Source organism: Anolis carolinensis, chromosome 2, assembly GCF_035594765.1.
Source record: "Anolis carolinensis isolate JA03-04 chromosome 2, rAnoCar3.1.pri, whole genome shotgun sequence".
Classification (NCBI taxonomy): Eukaryota; Metazoa; Chordata; class Lepidosauria; order Squamata; family Dactyloidae; genus Anolis; species Anolis carolinensis.
Window position 1 is genome coordinate 198,198,427 of NC_085842.1, and position 15,833 is coordinate 198,214,259.

Genomic DNA, 15,833 nt, shown 5'->3' on the forward strand with positions numbered 1-15,833 from the left:
TCAATTTCAGCTTTACCTTGTCCAAGTAAATGACAAGACTCCCTCTTTCAGTGTAGCCTTTGTTCAGTTCATACTTGGCGATAAATCTGTCAACTCCTTCAGACAGCTAAACATTAGAAAAAGTACAAAAGAGGTTATTGATAAATTTTACATCCCACCCCACAAGAACAGAACACACTTTTTGCTTCACAAACAGCAAAATTCAAGGTAGACTGAATAAAAGAGTAAAGAATGTACAATAAAACTGCAAGGAATTAGCTCTTGAAAGAACTAACCTGGGGAAATCGTGGATCCTAACCCTATCTCTTTCTGAAGAAGTAAATTCTATGGCCAAAAGCTTTTATTGATGGCAGGGATTTTTTTTTCATTTTCTAGTCCAATACATTCGAAAGATAAGTTAAGCAGCCATTTCCTGCATATGACAATTGTTACATACCCTTTTAAGGTCATTAATGTCAGGTGCAAAACCCGTGAGCATGGAGACATCAATGATGGACATTGTGGCATCAACATTACCAAGATATCTAGAATCAAAAGCAGAGAAAAATGGTCCAGAAAGAGTTTAGAAATTGATTTGGTTTCAGGTCTATAAGATCTTCACATTTTGAAAGGTGAAAAGTGAGCATGTGTATTGACTAATGTCTATGGAATCACCATGACATCTGTCCTTGATTACCAAAATAGTTCTGGTGAAAACTTATAAAATGCCTAAAGCTGTGCATGTGTGTTATTATTATTCTAAGCTGAACAACTTGCTGAAATGCACAAGTGGAGGAGAAGAAGAAGGGGATTTAACATTGGCTGGCTTTTATGTCGTTTATGTCAATTACAAATTGTGAATCGCATTAAAACTGAAAACCTGCAGCACCTTAAAATTCACTATGTGCTGATATTCTCTATACACGGTAGACTAGAATCCTTTAGGCCAGTGGTTCTCAACTTGTGGGTCCCCAGATGTTTTGGCCTTCAACACCTAGAAATCATAGCAGCAGGCAAGGTGTCTGGGATTTCTGGGAATAATAGGCCAAAACACCTGGGGACCCACAGGTTGAGAACCACTGCTTTAGGCCAAGCTGAAGAGCCCATGCCCTTCTAGCTGGAGTGGGCTGCAGTTTGCCTTAAACTTAAGCATAAAGTCCAAATGATAGGAGATGATTGGGGCTACAGTCTGTCAACACTCGGAGGTATATATAGATATCTTTTCTCTATTCAAGGCAAAATGGTGCAATCCTATGCATAATGCACATACAAGGCAAGGGCTTCAGTGAAAAAAAAACTTCAGTGGAAAAAATTGAGCTCTCCAAGTGTCACGTTTTGGTTTATGGGGTCTTCCATTTCAATCCTTGAGAGAAGGATATATTCAATTGCTTTGCAAATAAGACTCAACATATCTCAACCTTGTTAAAACAGGGAACATTTTGGAAATATAAATCTCTGTTTATGAGCAGACTAGCACTCTCACCTGGTACATATTTTGATCTCGACAACCTGCAGGGATCCCTTTAGCTCCTTCTGACCTAGAAATTGAGAAGACAAACAGGGAAAGAGTTATTATTCATATAAACTCCAAATCCATTTACGTATTTTTAGGAATAGCCTTGATTGCCAAGCAGCACTGAAATCTCTATGGAATGAATACAGTAGAGTCTCACTTATCCAAGCTAAATGGGCCAGCAGAAGCTTGGATAAGCGAATATCTTGGATAATAAGGAGGGATTAAGGAAAAGCCTATTAAACATCAAATTAGGTTATGATTTTACAAATTAAGCACCAAAACTTCATGTTATACAACAAATTTGACAGAAAAAGTAGTTCGATACGCAGTAATGTTATGTTGTAATTACTGTATTTACGAATTTAGCACCAAAATATCACAATATATTGAAAACATTGACGACAAAAATTGCTTGGATTATCCAGAGCCTTGGATAAGCGAGGCTTAGATAAGTGAGACTCTACTGTATTCATTTGTCACTTAGTCCCTCCATTTATGAGAACCCAATAACAGATCCCTTCTATCCAAATTGGTAGAATGTCACAAGGTACCTCAAGATCTGTTAACAGCCCAATTTGTGTTCTATATCAGGAAAAGAGGATACATGCATGAAGGCCTGTTCTGCCCTTTGTGGCTATTATGTTACCTCTTTATTTTTTTAACAATTTTGTCTTTCTCTTTTCCTCTTTCCCTGTCTTTTACTTTCTGCCTTATGCATCTCCTTTGCCCTCTTGCTTCTCCTAGCTGAATTTTTTTAAATGACAACTACACCCATATTGCTATATTAAATAGACAATAAGCAACACCACTTCATTATGGGAATCCCCTTCATCAGTCAAGTGGATTTTTCAATCCCAGTCTGCAATTCTGTAAATATAGGAATCACAAGTTCCCGAAGAACAATTCTAACATTGAAAGCAATCAGGAGTATGGGTAAGTGAAGCATATATATACATCTTGTTCAGCACATGGATACGCCTTGCAGTTCAAAATGGTTAAAGCACTGTTGCTAATATGTATGAACTGTACTTCAGTGAAACGAGAGGACAAAATCTAGCTGACAGAACTTACAATTTCTATCAAAACTGAGTTACCACTCAGACTTACTCAGCTGGAGGGCTCTAACTGTAACATCAAGGCTGAATTTCCTGCACTGAGTTGCATCTGCTTTGGTCTGTGCATTGTACACTGTCATAACAGTCATTATTGCTTTTCCTTGGCCTGAGGCTTGCACAGTGAAATCTTCATTGAGTTTGGTCTGAAAAGCAACCAGAGTTAGCATGCCTTGGTAATGGATTCTCTTGATGTGATTGATTCTATTCAATACTGTTATGATTACTGAGATGATATTGTTCTAGTGATCTGCTTTGAAACAAAAGTAGGCTTTTGACAATGAAACAATTTTTTTTAGCTTTTGCAATGTGAACCAGCAATATGTTGTAAGTGAATCCATATGAAAACATGCAAGGGACAACAGCAATCTTCTTTTCCACTTCTTTCTGAGGATGCATTAAATACATTCTTCTCTGTACAAATACTGTTGAAATACACAGAAGTACAAATTTCAAAAACATTCACACTGCAGGAAGAAAATTTGTTTAATTATTTTTCTCCCTTGTAGAAATGAATAATTTAAATAAGTACATCTCCTGCTAATATATCATTTTTGTTCATCAAAGATGAGGAAATGTGCCTTGCATCTCTATCCTCCCACCTTTTCATCAAACACACACATGCCTTGCTCTCAATACACAATTGTAGCAGATTCATTTTTAAATGCACTCATCTACCAATCCTGCATCTAGCTGATCCTCATTCCCAAACACCATCCAATAACTAAGAACTAGCTACAAGACTGCCTTCTTGAAGCTACCTTCCATGTGTCCTGAAAACAGAAATTTGAGCTATGTCCCTCTAAGTGTTGTCAAAGGCTTTCATGGCTGGGACTACAGGGTTGTTGTATGTTTTCTGGGCTGTATGGCCATGTTCCTGAAGTATTCTCTCCTGATGTTTTGCCCACATCTATGGCAGGCATCCTCACAACCTCTGAGGATGCCTGCCATAGATGTGGGTGAAACGTCAGGAGAGAATACTTCTGGAACATGGCCATACTGCCCGGAAAACACACAACAACCCTATGTCCCTCTAATACTGAGGGCAATTTACAGCTTTATTCTATACTCCCTCAGGATAATTCACCAAAAGAAGAATATTTCTTGGAAATGAAAGAACTACATTTTTCATGGGGTTTATTTCTAAATAGTAGCATTAAACCAATTGCAGTTTTGTAGAGATAGGCAAGTAACTTGCAAATGAAACTATCGAAAGAATTGTAAGAATTCATTTGTACTTTTGATTCCCGGTTTCACTGAGCTTTATGTAGTTAGCTATCTTCAGCCCTTTCAATCTAAACAAAACATGAACAACTCTTTTCAGAGTAGAACTAATGTGTAAAACATGTTCAAATAAATAATAGGTAAAACAATAAATTAAACGTGCGCAAAGAAGTACCATACCTCTGCTGTCCTGGCCAAAAGGGCACCCGCATAGTCAATTCTGTAACGAATTGGATCTTGGCGTTCTGGCAATTTGATGGCAACATTCAGGTTCAAGTCCTTATGAGTTGGTATGTCCATCTCATATTGGGCAAGAGCTTGGAACACCATGATAGTTGCCTAAAATGGGAGAAGGAAAGTGGAATCAGTTCATCTTGAAGCGAATGGGCAGCCAAAATCTGGTGCTAAAGCTTCCCAGGGGATTGGAGGATAAGCAGAGCAGTCTCACACTTTAAGGCAATCTTTCTTTAATGTAGTTATGTCTGCAGGATCAGATATCTGAAGATGTTAACAGCAGGTCGTGGTTCAGATTTAGGTCCCCATCACATTTGCTGCCGGAATCACCATGGATCATGGCAAATCTGGTGGTGCCCATTGCCCCATGCCCCTCATAGCCTGACTTACTCCTAACCCCATCCCATGTTGCCAATTCCTCTTTAGTTTTGCTACAGAGCCCCACTAGAAGTAGCTGTGCATAGTGGGATGGAAGCTGGCAGGCTCTGTAGCAAAACTTAAGAGGATGCCTCCGAATTTTGGCTCATCTGATAAGGTTGCTAGACTTTAGCACTGAAGGAAGGCTTGAACCATTCCTATTTTTGACAAACACATTTCTTCTTGAAACCTGCTACTTAATCATGTTGCAGGTCTAAATATACAAGTATTTCTATGTCAGCAGGTAGGAAGAATTTTCTCCCATCCTTTTTCATGTATAGTACTCCCTTCTTGGAGCAAGAAAACTCATTCTGTGGGTGGTTGAAACAGCCCTTTGTTTGTCTTTCAGCTGGGTTTAATAATCCCTGTACCACTGGTAACGCCAGGTGGAGGCATTTCATGTGCGTATAAATGCACCTCTATACAAAAAAGTCCATACATATAGCATGTCAGGGAGAAAGCTGTCATAAATCCTGCATCCATAACACACTACTTCAATATCGGCAGGAAATTATTCTGTATGGAGGCTCCACCTTCAGAATGAAGTGAGAGGATCTGGCAGAGCCGGTTCATTTTCAAGCAGCCTGAAATAAAAAAATAGGCACTCAGAACAACAAAAGTGAAATGCTTACCTGGGTTTGTCCATATGTTCCCCCATAATATCTCTGTTCTGTCAGCCATTTAACAATAAGGCCAGTGCCCTCAAACTTCTTCATTTTCAGCAGGGCCAGCAAGGCATAGGAGCTACCTTCAATGTTGTAGGTACGGGCATTATATTCTTCCCAACGGTTCCTGTCTAAATAAAAAGAGATCTTGGTTATACAGCTCTTGAGGGCATATGACTTCATTGTCCTAAATTCCTAATACACTTCCATTTCTCTTAAAATATCAGTCTTCATAAGAAAGATACTATAATCTTTCTCTTCTTTTTAAAGTGCTTCGCTCCCACCGTCTACATAATCACTGAAAAGCCTTCTATAATACCAGTGTAGTTAGATATCAACATTATAAATACGCATGCACATCCATTAGAGAATTGATAATACCTGAATGAGCCCGCAAATTACATTTCATAGTAATTAAGGGGGGAGGGAGAGAAATCCTTTAGTTAACTGTTGTCTTCTCTACTACTACTAACTTGGCCACTGCCTAAGAAAACCATGCATTAATTGGACATATGTATATATGTCACCTAACTTTCAATCAATCTGCCTAATAGCAGGAATAACATACATTTGAATAACAAATTCAAGACAGAAAGATCCCCTGAGTCAAAGGTGTCAATGCAATTTGGAATATCCCATTTCCCTGAAAATAAGATAGGGTCTTATATTAATTTGTGCTCCTAAAGATGTGTTAGGGCTTATTTTCAGGGGATGTTCAAATATGAACTGTAACTAACTAAGGCTTATTTTGGGTACTGTGACAGATAAACATGGGATATAAATAAATATTTTTTATTATTATTATTATTATTATTATTATTATTATTATTATTATTATTATTAATCCCCTGAGCAGAATTCAAGCAAACAAATAAACTCCACTTTTGCTTCCAAGCTAGCCAGATGGCCAAATGAATAAGAACATGCCTTAGAGAGTCTGTACACATTATCTCAAAACAATTCTGAAGTACAAATTTCTCACTTGAGATGGGGCAACCTTTAGCTTGATGGGTGACCACACAATAGCTAATGCTAGTGTTGCTAGACTTTTATTCAGATCCTAACAGAAACTGCTTATCTTTTTGATTCTGTTCAGTGTCTTGCTTCAAAGGTACCTGTTGATGCTGCCATGAGGACCCTGTCATCATTCAGTCTCCCTGCCAGGGCCAAAGCGTAGGCTGTGAGTGCTGTGGTATAAGGCCTTTGCAATGTATCATATTTCTTCTGCAAGTAGTCAGCAGCTTTGTTGATACTGCTATCGAGAACCTACATTGGAAAGTTGAGATGTGGAGAAGAGAAACAAAGTATGCATGTGTTAGGAGCATTCGGGAAGCAGTTTTCAAACAGGTAGCATTTGATGCCAAACAACGAACCTGGATCATATTCGGGTCAAACCCCCATGTGGCTCCTGCTTGTAAGAGCAGTTATGTGTTCATCTAACTTACACAGTGAAAGAGAGTAGACCTACTGGCACAAGATGTTCTCCACTATTTTGCAAAGACCAGGGCACCATGGGGCCAAAGCATGTGCTCGTGGGACACTTCTTGGATGCCTGTGTATAGTTCCTTCTTCCTCTCCTTCTCTTTTTCTCTCTTATACACATGGGTCATCACTAGATGCCAACAGTATCTGCTGCACTATCCGGATGCTGAGTTCTTCCTTCTCTGACCAATTCTACAAAACTATGGTAGCCCAATGTTATGTTTAGCCAGTATGGGATCGTAAGGCCTTCACTTCTGGAAGTTTGGAGGCTGCTCTACTGGGCTCACTGGAATGTGAAAGTTGGATGTGAACAACTTGGAGATTTAAAGTATAGTTAGATTAAGATGCAATAGAATCATGAGATTGAAAGTTTGATCAGAGGGATGAGAGGCATTCTTTAGCTGAGAATTTCTCAGTGCCTTTCCATGAACTGTAAACTCCAGGATTTTATGGGATGGAACAGTCAAAGGGAAATCCTAGAACTGTAACTGTGTAGTGTAAAAAGGTTTTCTATATCGGTAGAAAGTGGACAGATTTATAGAGAAGGCTAGGGGTTAGATGGCTCTAAACCAGTGGTTCTCAACCGGGGGTCCCCCGATGTTTTTGGCCTACAACTCCCAGAAATCCCAGCCAGTTTACCAGCTGTTAGGATTTCAGGGAGTTGAAGGCCAAGAACATCTGGGAACCCCAGGTTGAGAACCACTTCTCTAAACCAATTTAATGCACTAAATAATAATAGTAAATAATAATTTTATTTTTATACCCCGCCCCATCTCCCCAAAGGGACTCGGGGCGGCTTACATGGGGCCAAGCCCAGGCTAAACAGACAATGTAAAAACACAACAGTAAAACAAATCAATTAACAATAAAATAAATCATAAAACTAATAAAGTCGCATAAAATAGACATACTTGATAAAATCCTGGGATTGCTCCTAAAAGGAACTGGGCCAAAGAAAGTGTCAATAGTGTCAGATACAATTGGGGGGAGGACAATACCTAAACTATTGTCTGCATTAAAGTGCTAGGGAGGGCGTAAACAAGGGAACCTATGGGCGGCTAAGGAATAAAGTGCAGTAAAACGAAATAGATAGCAGGTCAGTCCTTTACTTTAGAAGTCAGTCACCAAGAAATAAAGAAATATCAAGTTAAAATGTGCTAAAATGTGCTTCCCCATTTGGCAAACACATTTGTCAAAACTGAAATAGGAAAAGGGTATCTTGGCTGTTTTGAGTGCATGAAGGTGAACCTGTGAAAAATGTTGCTATGCAGTGGTTTGAACTTTGGATAACTCTGGAAGCCAATGTTTCAATCAGTGCTCAGATATGGAAACCCACTGGGTGACCATGGGAAATTCACGCTCTCTCGGCCTCAGAGGAAGACAAAGGCAAACTCCCTCTGAACAAATTTAGTTAGGAAACCTCATGATAGGCTTGCCTTAGGGTTGTCATTACTCGGAAACGACTTGAAGGCATACAACAACAGAAAATGGGTTTACTCCTGGCCACATTATATTTCTCCCTATGGTTGCCAGCTAGTGGTTTTTAATTTCCCTTCTAAATGTCTCATATAGGACTACATACAGGGTATTTAGAGGGAAGGGAGGGAAAAATATCAGCACCATCATCAAAACAGAAAACAAAGCAGCCTAATCATAAGACTTCTCAAATATTTTTCAACAAAACTCAATAATATTTTTTCAACTCTAATCCACTCTGGCCATCACTCTTGTCTTCTTTTGACCAACCCAGATTGAGGGTAAATAATTCATGGAGAATGGTATAAATATACACTTCCTTGTGGAGAGGGAAACATGTGACCTTTCAAGTGTGGTTGGATTGCAACCCCAGCAGTTCTTGCTAGCATAGCCAAAGGTGAAGAATGCTGGGAGTTATTATTCAACAACATCTGGAGGACTACATGAGGGCTGCATGATTCACTACATACGTTTAGCTTGGAGAAAAAAAGGTTGATGGGAGACATGACAGCTATGTTTAAATATTTGAAAGGATGTCACATTGAGGAGGGAGTAAAATTTGTTTTCTGCTGCTCTGGACACTAGGACACAGAGCAATGGATTCAAATTGTAAGAAAAAAAGATTCCACTTAAACGTTAGGAAGAAGTTCCTGACAGTAAGAGCTGTTCATCAGTGGGATATGCTACTTCCCCTGGTGGTGGCGCAGTATGTCAAAGCACTGAGCTGCTGAACTTGCAGAGCGAAAGGTCCCAGATTCAAATCCCGGGAGCGTAATGAGCGCCCGCTGTTAACCCAGCTCCTGCCAACCTAGCAGTTCGAAAACATGCAAATGTGAGTAGATGAATAGGTACCGCTCCGGCGGGAAGGTAACAGTGCTCCATGCAGTCATGACCTTGGAGGTGTCTATGGACAACACTGGCTCTTCAGCTTAGAAATGGAGATGAGCACCAACCCCCAGAGTCAGTCACGACTGGACTTAACATCAGAGGAAAACCTTTACCTTTACTACAGAGTGTAATGGAGTCACCTTCTCTGGAGGTCATCTGTCATGGGGAGTGCTTTCATTGTGTGTTCCTACATGGCAGAATGGGGTTGGACTGCATGGCCCTTGTAATCTTTCTTACTACAGATGTACTTACATTGACATGTTTATCACAGAGACTTTTGGATTCCAGCAATGCAATCAGGACAAAAGCTGTTAATGACACATCTGGTTCAGCACCCTTATAGCCTCCCTAAAAGGAAACAGAAAAAAGAAAAAAATTGAATGCAGGAGTCTGACTTTTAAGGAGCTGTTCAAGGTCCAGAATCTTGTCCCCTAAATAGGTTCACTACTCTTGAATGTTTCTTTAGAGTTGAGACTTAGGGTTCTTCCAGACAGGCCCTATATCCCAGGATCTGATCCCAGGTTTTCTGCTTTAAAGTAGATTATGTGAGTCCCCACTGCCAGATAATCTGGGATAAACAGAAAACATGGGATCAGATCCTGGGATAGAGGGCCTGTCTGGAAGGGCCCTAAGACCCAGAACAGAACATTTCCTTGACACAGAAGCCACCAACAGCCTCTATCCACAATCATTGGCATTGGAAACAAGAAAACCTGGGTACATCAGACAATAAAAATGCTTTAAATTTTAACAGTATAATTTAAATGACTCGAGGTTATTGCAATTCTTCCCTCCCCCCCCCCAAGTAAGCATTAATTGTGGCGTCTCCAGCAAGATGCTTCTAGAACTGTCATTCAAAAGATATTGTGCAGTTACTTAGCCATCGCTTCAGTAACAGATTTTCCATGAGATAAATAATTTGGAAGAAACAGTACAAAACACAGTAAGATTACAAACAGAAAGTTAATTTATGTTCCAGAAGTATTCTCTCCTGACGTTTCGCCCACATCTATGGCAGGCATCCTCAGAAGTTGTGAGGTACCTCACAACCTCTGAGGATGCCTGCCATAGATGTGGGCAAAACGTCAGGAGAGAATACTTCTGGAACATGGCCACACAGCCCGAAAGACATACAACAACCCTGTGATCCCGGCCATGAAAGCCTTCGACAACACAGAAAGTTAATTTGTCTGGCTCACCTGCAAAACCTCTTGAATGAAGGTTTGCACCAGGTTAAAGGAACTTAGCATTCCTATGCCCTATTGCTAAAGTTCCCAATTTCTCCCAAATTGGATTACCCTCGATCTCCTCTCTCTCTGCATGCTTAAATACTCTTGAATACTCTTCCTTCTCCTCTTAGAACAGGATTATGTTTTAATTCTCCTCTGCTTCTTCTCAGTTCTGCTCTTTTCTACTTTAAGAAGCCTTCTACTTTCTGGTGATTGGAATTTCTTTTTTCAGTCCTTTGAAATCTACCCCATCTTGACCTTGCAACAGTGGTTCCCAAACTTTTTTTTGACAGGCCCACTTGACCGGGGACCACTTTGACCTAGGCCCACTTGTCCAGAGACCACTCTCCAACATTAGTATCAAAATGGTTGCAAATCAGTTTTTTGGTCAACTTTAGATTTGTTTTAGTTATTTGGAGTCCTGATTAAGAAAACTGCATTGGATGGGCCACATTAACTCTAGTTTCTGGTACAGAACATATGTCATCCAGTAGTCGCCATCTGGTCGCCCACAAAAAACCATATTTAATATTCTCGAGCTGATGTGGTCTAGCCAATGCAATGGTCAGCTCTGTGGAAAGGAGAGGAAATAAAATAAATAAAATAAATAAATAAAGACGAAAGAGGTTCGCGGATAAAATTTTCATTCTCACAGTGCACTTCTGGGCCGCAACCCACAGATTGTCTGTCTTTTGTTCATCGATTATGTCTATTGGGCTCAAACAGTCAGTTACTTCATTTCTGTTTTATAGTCTTCTGGGTAAAATGAAAAAAATCTGGACTGCAGACAAAACAGAAAGAAAGCATACCACCATCTCTCCATGAATCACAGGGGCATCTTCATTGAAAATCCCATCTGGCTTTTGTTTCTCCAGAATCAGCCACTTCACACCTCCGCAGACAATTTGGTCGCTAATAGTAGATACAATTTTGGAAGCCAAGGCAAAGACCTTCACTACATATGCTGTTAGCCTGCAAGAAAAACAGAATGCATCAGTTGAGGCTAACCCAAAGGTAGCCACTTCACACTTCAGTGAGAATAGAGAATGATATCTGCATACTTGTTAGAGGGAATGATCTATTATTATAATATTATAATAATAACTTTATTTTTGTATCCCACCTCCATCTCCCCGAAGGGACTCGGGGCAGCTTACATAGGAACATGCCCAATCAATATAGTTTAAAATAGCACAATATAGTTCATAAACCAACATTATAAAACAATATAAAACAACAGCAGCATAACACAACATAAAACAATCATCGAGCAATCAACCAGTAGCTTGATCTAGTATTTTAAAATCCCAGTGTGTTTTAACTAATCTATTTGTGTACAGTTTAAAATGTGTTGAGCTTCTCAAATAATATATTCAGTTCATATTTTACAAGCAGGATTACTGTGTTTTTGCTGTTGGCTGAAAATTGCCTTAGAATATATTACAGCTATACAGCAATGCTTGCTAGTTTCCTAAAAACTGGGATCCATAAGGGGAATGAGCCTTTACTGGAAAGGGTAATGCAAGGAAGAGATTTGATCACATAAATCTCTATCCACAGATGCTTTTTCATTGCCATCAATGATGAAAAAAAGGCAATGAAAATTCATTGCCATTAACAGGAGCCTCTGGTGGCCTAGGGGATAAAAGTCTTGTGACTTGAAGGTTGGATTGCTGACCTGAAGGCTGCCAGGTTCAAATCGCACCCGGGGAGAGCGCGGATGAGCTCCCTCTATCAGCTCCAGCTCCATGCGGGGACATGAGAGAAGCCTCCCACAAGGATGATAAAAACATCAAAACATCCGGGCATCCCCTGGGCAACGTCCTTGCAGACGGCCAATTCTCTCACTCCAGAAGCAACTCCGGTTGCTCCTGACACGAAAAAAATGCCATTAACATAATAGAAGCCTGAAGGGAAATCCAGCAAAGACCAGGGAAGGGGAGAGCAATTGCAGCTTGTTCAAGGGCAACATTTCTGCTTTGGGATTTTATAGAGACTGCATAAGCTAAGGACACACACACACACACACACACCCCGCCGCCAATGAAAAAGCAGCTACAAAAGAAAACCAGAGATATCAGGATATCAGGCACACCTCCATACTTCACAAATATATAATTCTGCTTGAAATTCCCAAGGTATGACACTTTCACATTAGTCATTTTTGTTTCCAGGGAGAGTTCAGGCTAGATTTCTTCAAGTACTCATTTGTTTGTTTAGCAATCTGTGACATTTGTATAACTCTTCTCCAACACCATATTTCACACCCCAAGAAAAAGAATAGCTCATAGAAATGGAACAGAAAGCCAATCTGCTATTTAAGTTATAGCAAGAGAATGAAAACATTCAAAAGTCAATGTGATGGGAGAGAAAAGATGCTGGCAAGCCCATCACAGATTTAAATGCAGTCCTGCAACTGTATTGCTCCTACCAAGTGCTAGATGGACGATTTATCCACGCAGCATAGGAGTGGTCTGGTTTCTTGTATGCCATCTGCTGAGCGTAACCTGAAAATACAAGAGGAAAAGAATTAAAAAGAGAGGTAAGTGGAGTGTTAGTCCAGCATGTGCATTTGGACAGAGTCATTAGTGGCACAAATCCAGCTTGAAAAAGTCCCGTGCTTCCCCCTTTTCTTACGCTGTACTTCCTCATGTCTGCTGATTTTCTTTTACTCATTCACTTGGCTTCTGTTTATGTCCCCTTTGTCTCGGTCATACAACTTGCACTCCTGTCCAAAGCTGACATAATCACTAGGCAATCCAGAAGATTTCATTAAGAAAAGGCTAGAGAGGAGAGAAGGCACCCCAGGGAGCTGGTGCATTCTCCCTTCTCTAGCCTCTTATTGGTTTTTTCCATTTCTTTATTTTTTCCATTTTTTAAAAAAATTGTCAGTTTACATCTTAATATCACAATATTTTCTAGAATCCAGTTCTTCAAAAAGTAAAGATCAGGCATACAATTCTTCATTAATTTCATTCTCAAGGAAAGCACCATGTAATTTTAGCAATTTTCTATTTGTTGTGAAAAAAGGTTTAGTAAACTACATTGTTTTCAAAACCATTTTTGCAATTTGGATGTTATTTTGCTCAAAATTCTCATATAATGTGTTGAGGGTTGTAGATATAAATAAATAGAAGCTTTACCACGGTTTCTGAGCCAAGCAAGATAAACCTTGCAGTATAATAAAGTGTCACTCAGGCTTGTGTAACAAGTACAGTAGAGTCTCACTTATCCAACACTCACTTATCCAACATTCTGGATTATCCAACACATTTTTGTAGTCAATGTTTTCAATGCATTGTGATATTTTGGTGCTAAATTCGTAAATACAGTAATTACTACATAGCATTAATGTGTAATGAACTACTTTTTCTGTCAAATTTGTTGTATAACATGATGTTTTGGTGTTTAATTTGTAAAATCATAACCTATTTTGATGTTTAATAGGCTTTTTCTTAATCTCTCCTTATTATCCAACATATTCGCTTATCCAACATTCTGCCGGCCCATTTATGTTGGATAAGTGAAACAGTATATTTACTTCAGTTCAAAAGATCAAACAGGGCAACTATATATACAGCAGTCTCTCTGAATTCACACAGAGAACAGAGGAATAAATAGTCTCTTCAAACAGTCTTTAAATATGCCTCATTTCCCTTATAAATAATCAGGCTTTGGAGAGTTGGCAGCCATTTCCTTCCTGACCATTTCAAGTCAGTGCTCTCTTCACTTTACAAGGTGAAAGTGGCAGTTAAAACTGTTTGTCTTATCACCAAGCTAGAGACAAGCCAATTGGAATTCTGGCTCCTGGCTGGTTCAGCCAATCAACTGTCGACACATACCTTTCCAGTCAACTCATTATATCATGGTGCCTCTTTACAAATAATCACACAAACAAAACTTTCAGCACAGAAAATGCTGTTTCCATGAATTCTATTCCGCTCTCCATGGAAGAGGAACAACATGCTACACACACATGCCCAAAAATCTGAAATGGTCTGAAATTCAGTGAGGCTCTGGATGAATCAGTCTAGAATAGAACTTCTTAAAATATGGACCGGGGTCCCAAATGTGTGCATATCTCTCTGCCTTCTCCTCTCTTGCTTGCACACATATTTCTGCCTTTCCTTCTCTTACCTGCACACACATCTCTCTGTGCCTTCCCTTCTCTCTCAAATGGAGATGTGTTTTTCTCTCCTTGCGCCTCCCTCGGTTCTTCACATACAAATTCATCAGGTAAAAAGAGGTTGCAAGTTCAAAAAGCTTAAGAAACCCTGGTCTAGAAGACCACTGCATTAGCTGGTGGAAGGAGAAGAAGGAGAAGAACAAAGATGCGTCTTTGTTTTACCTTGCATAATCTGCTTGATGGCCTCAGCCCTGCGATTCACCCCAACCTTCTCCCATTGCTCCATGGTGTCAAGATAGTGGGTGGCAATAACCGATGGTGTCATTGTGATCATGTTCTGCTCTCCACAGCCAGAAGGTGTTATGATGAGATGTTTCAGGTTGCTTCCATCAATGGATTGTTCAACAATTTGAGCCACTGGGTCCCCTAAGCATGCACATAAACCTCATGTTAATTCCCGAGCACAGAAAAGCCCTTGGATTATATCTTGCAGGACTGCTTCCCCACTGTCTGTGGATTATATCTTGCAGGACTGCTTCCCCAATGTCCCAGAACAAAATCACTCACTGGGTATCAAAAGTTGGTATAACTTCAGCTTTCAGCTCTAGCGCAAGTGTAATTTCCCATGTTATACAAGATACAACAATTATTTCTGTACAAATCAATGGGGACCTGTGACTTCTGTGTGAGAAGGATAGTGAAACTGCTTTGGGTTTCAGTCTGAACTTCAAATGAGCCATCTAAGTACTGAGAATAGGCTTAGTTAGTACCTTGGATCACTCCAAACAGAATTATCACCCCTCAGCCCTGGAAAGTTGATGGGAATTGCTTTGACCACTCAGCAGATCAAGCCCTGCTATATGGGAAAAAGTGCACTGGGTATATTCCTGGTGCTGGTGTGTTCCAGAAGAGGTTGGGTTGGAAGTGGGGTAAATCCTGTTCATTTCTATACTTCAATCATTCTGTATAAATCAAGCTCTTGCCTTGGACGGTGATTTTGGTCTCAGTTTCAGTGCCAGGAACAATGTCTTCTATGGGCTTAGCTTTCACCAGCTCTTCTTGGACTCCATCTTTGGAAGGGGGAGGGAGCAAGAAAAAGAGGAAAATTACAAAGAAATATATATGTGTGTGTTACTTACACGTTTTGCTTTTTCTTTCTCACCGCCATTTTTAATTTTAACATAAAAAACAAATAAAGAAAAGAACAGTGTGTATATATACATAAACATACTTAAACAACAGGACTAACTACACAATTTCTCTCACAAACAATCAACCTATTCTAATTACATGTAAATCTAAAATAGAAACATATATACATTAGTTTAGAAATTATTTAATGTACTTATTCGCTCTATTTCTACCCCGCCTTTCTCTACCCTGAAGGGGACTCAAGGTGGCTTACATAGAGGCAATTATTCAATGCCGTAAAACAGATAATACAGACATTAAAATTAAAATAGATTAAAACCAGACATATTAAAC

At 39.6% G+C, this 15,833-nt stretch overlaps 1 protein-coding gene across 1 annotated transcript in view; it reads right to left on the bottom strand.

Moving 5' to 3' along the window:
* The window catches only part of c3 (complement C3), a 79,783-nt gene that overhangs the window by 8,354 nt on the left and 55,596 nt on the right, over positions 1–15,833 (bottom strand). The window contains exons 23-34 of the mRNA XM_003216747.4: positions 15,332–15,418; positions 14,571–14,774; positions 12,654–12,729; positions 11,032–11,194; positions 9,246–9,341; positions 6,263–6,413; positions 5,115–5,278; positions 4,012–4,170; positions 2,603–2,753; positions 1,463–1,517; positions 437–524; positions 17–106 (exon numbers count right to left, since the gene is read on the bottom strand). Of these exons, the coding sequence (XP_003216795.1) occupies positions 17–106; positions 437–524; positions 1,463–1,517; positions 2,603–2,753; positions 4,012–4,170; positions 5,115–5,278; positions 6,263–6,413; positions 9,246–9,341; positions 11,032–11,194; positions 12,654–12,729; positions 14,571–14,774; positions 15,332–15,418 (1,484 nt within the window). The remainder of the gene's footprint in view (positions 1–16; positions 107–436; positions 525–1,462; positions 1,518–2,602; positions 2,754–4,011; positions 4,171–5,114; positions 5,279–6,262; positions 6,414–9,245; positions 9,342–11,031; positions 11,195–12,653; positions 12,730–14,570; positions 14,775–15,331; positions 15,419–15,833) is intronic.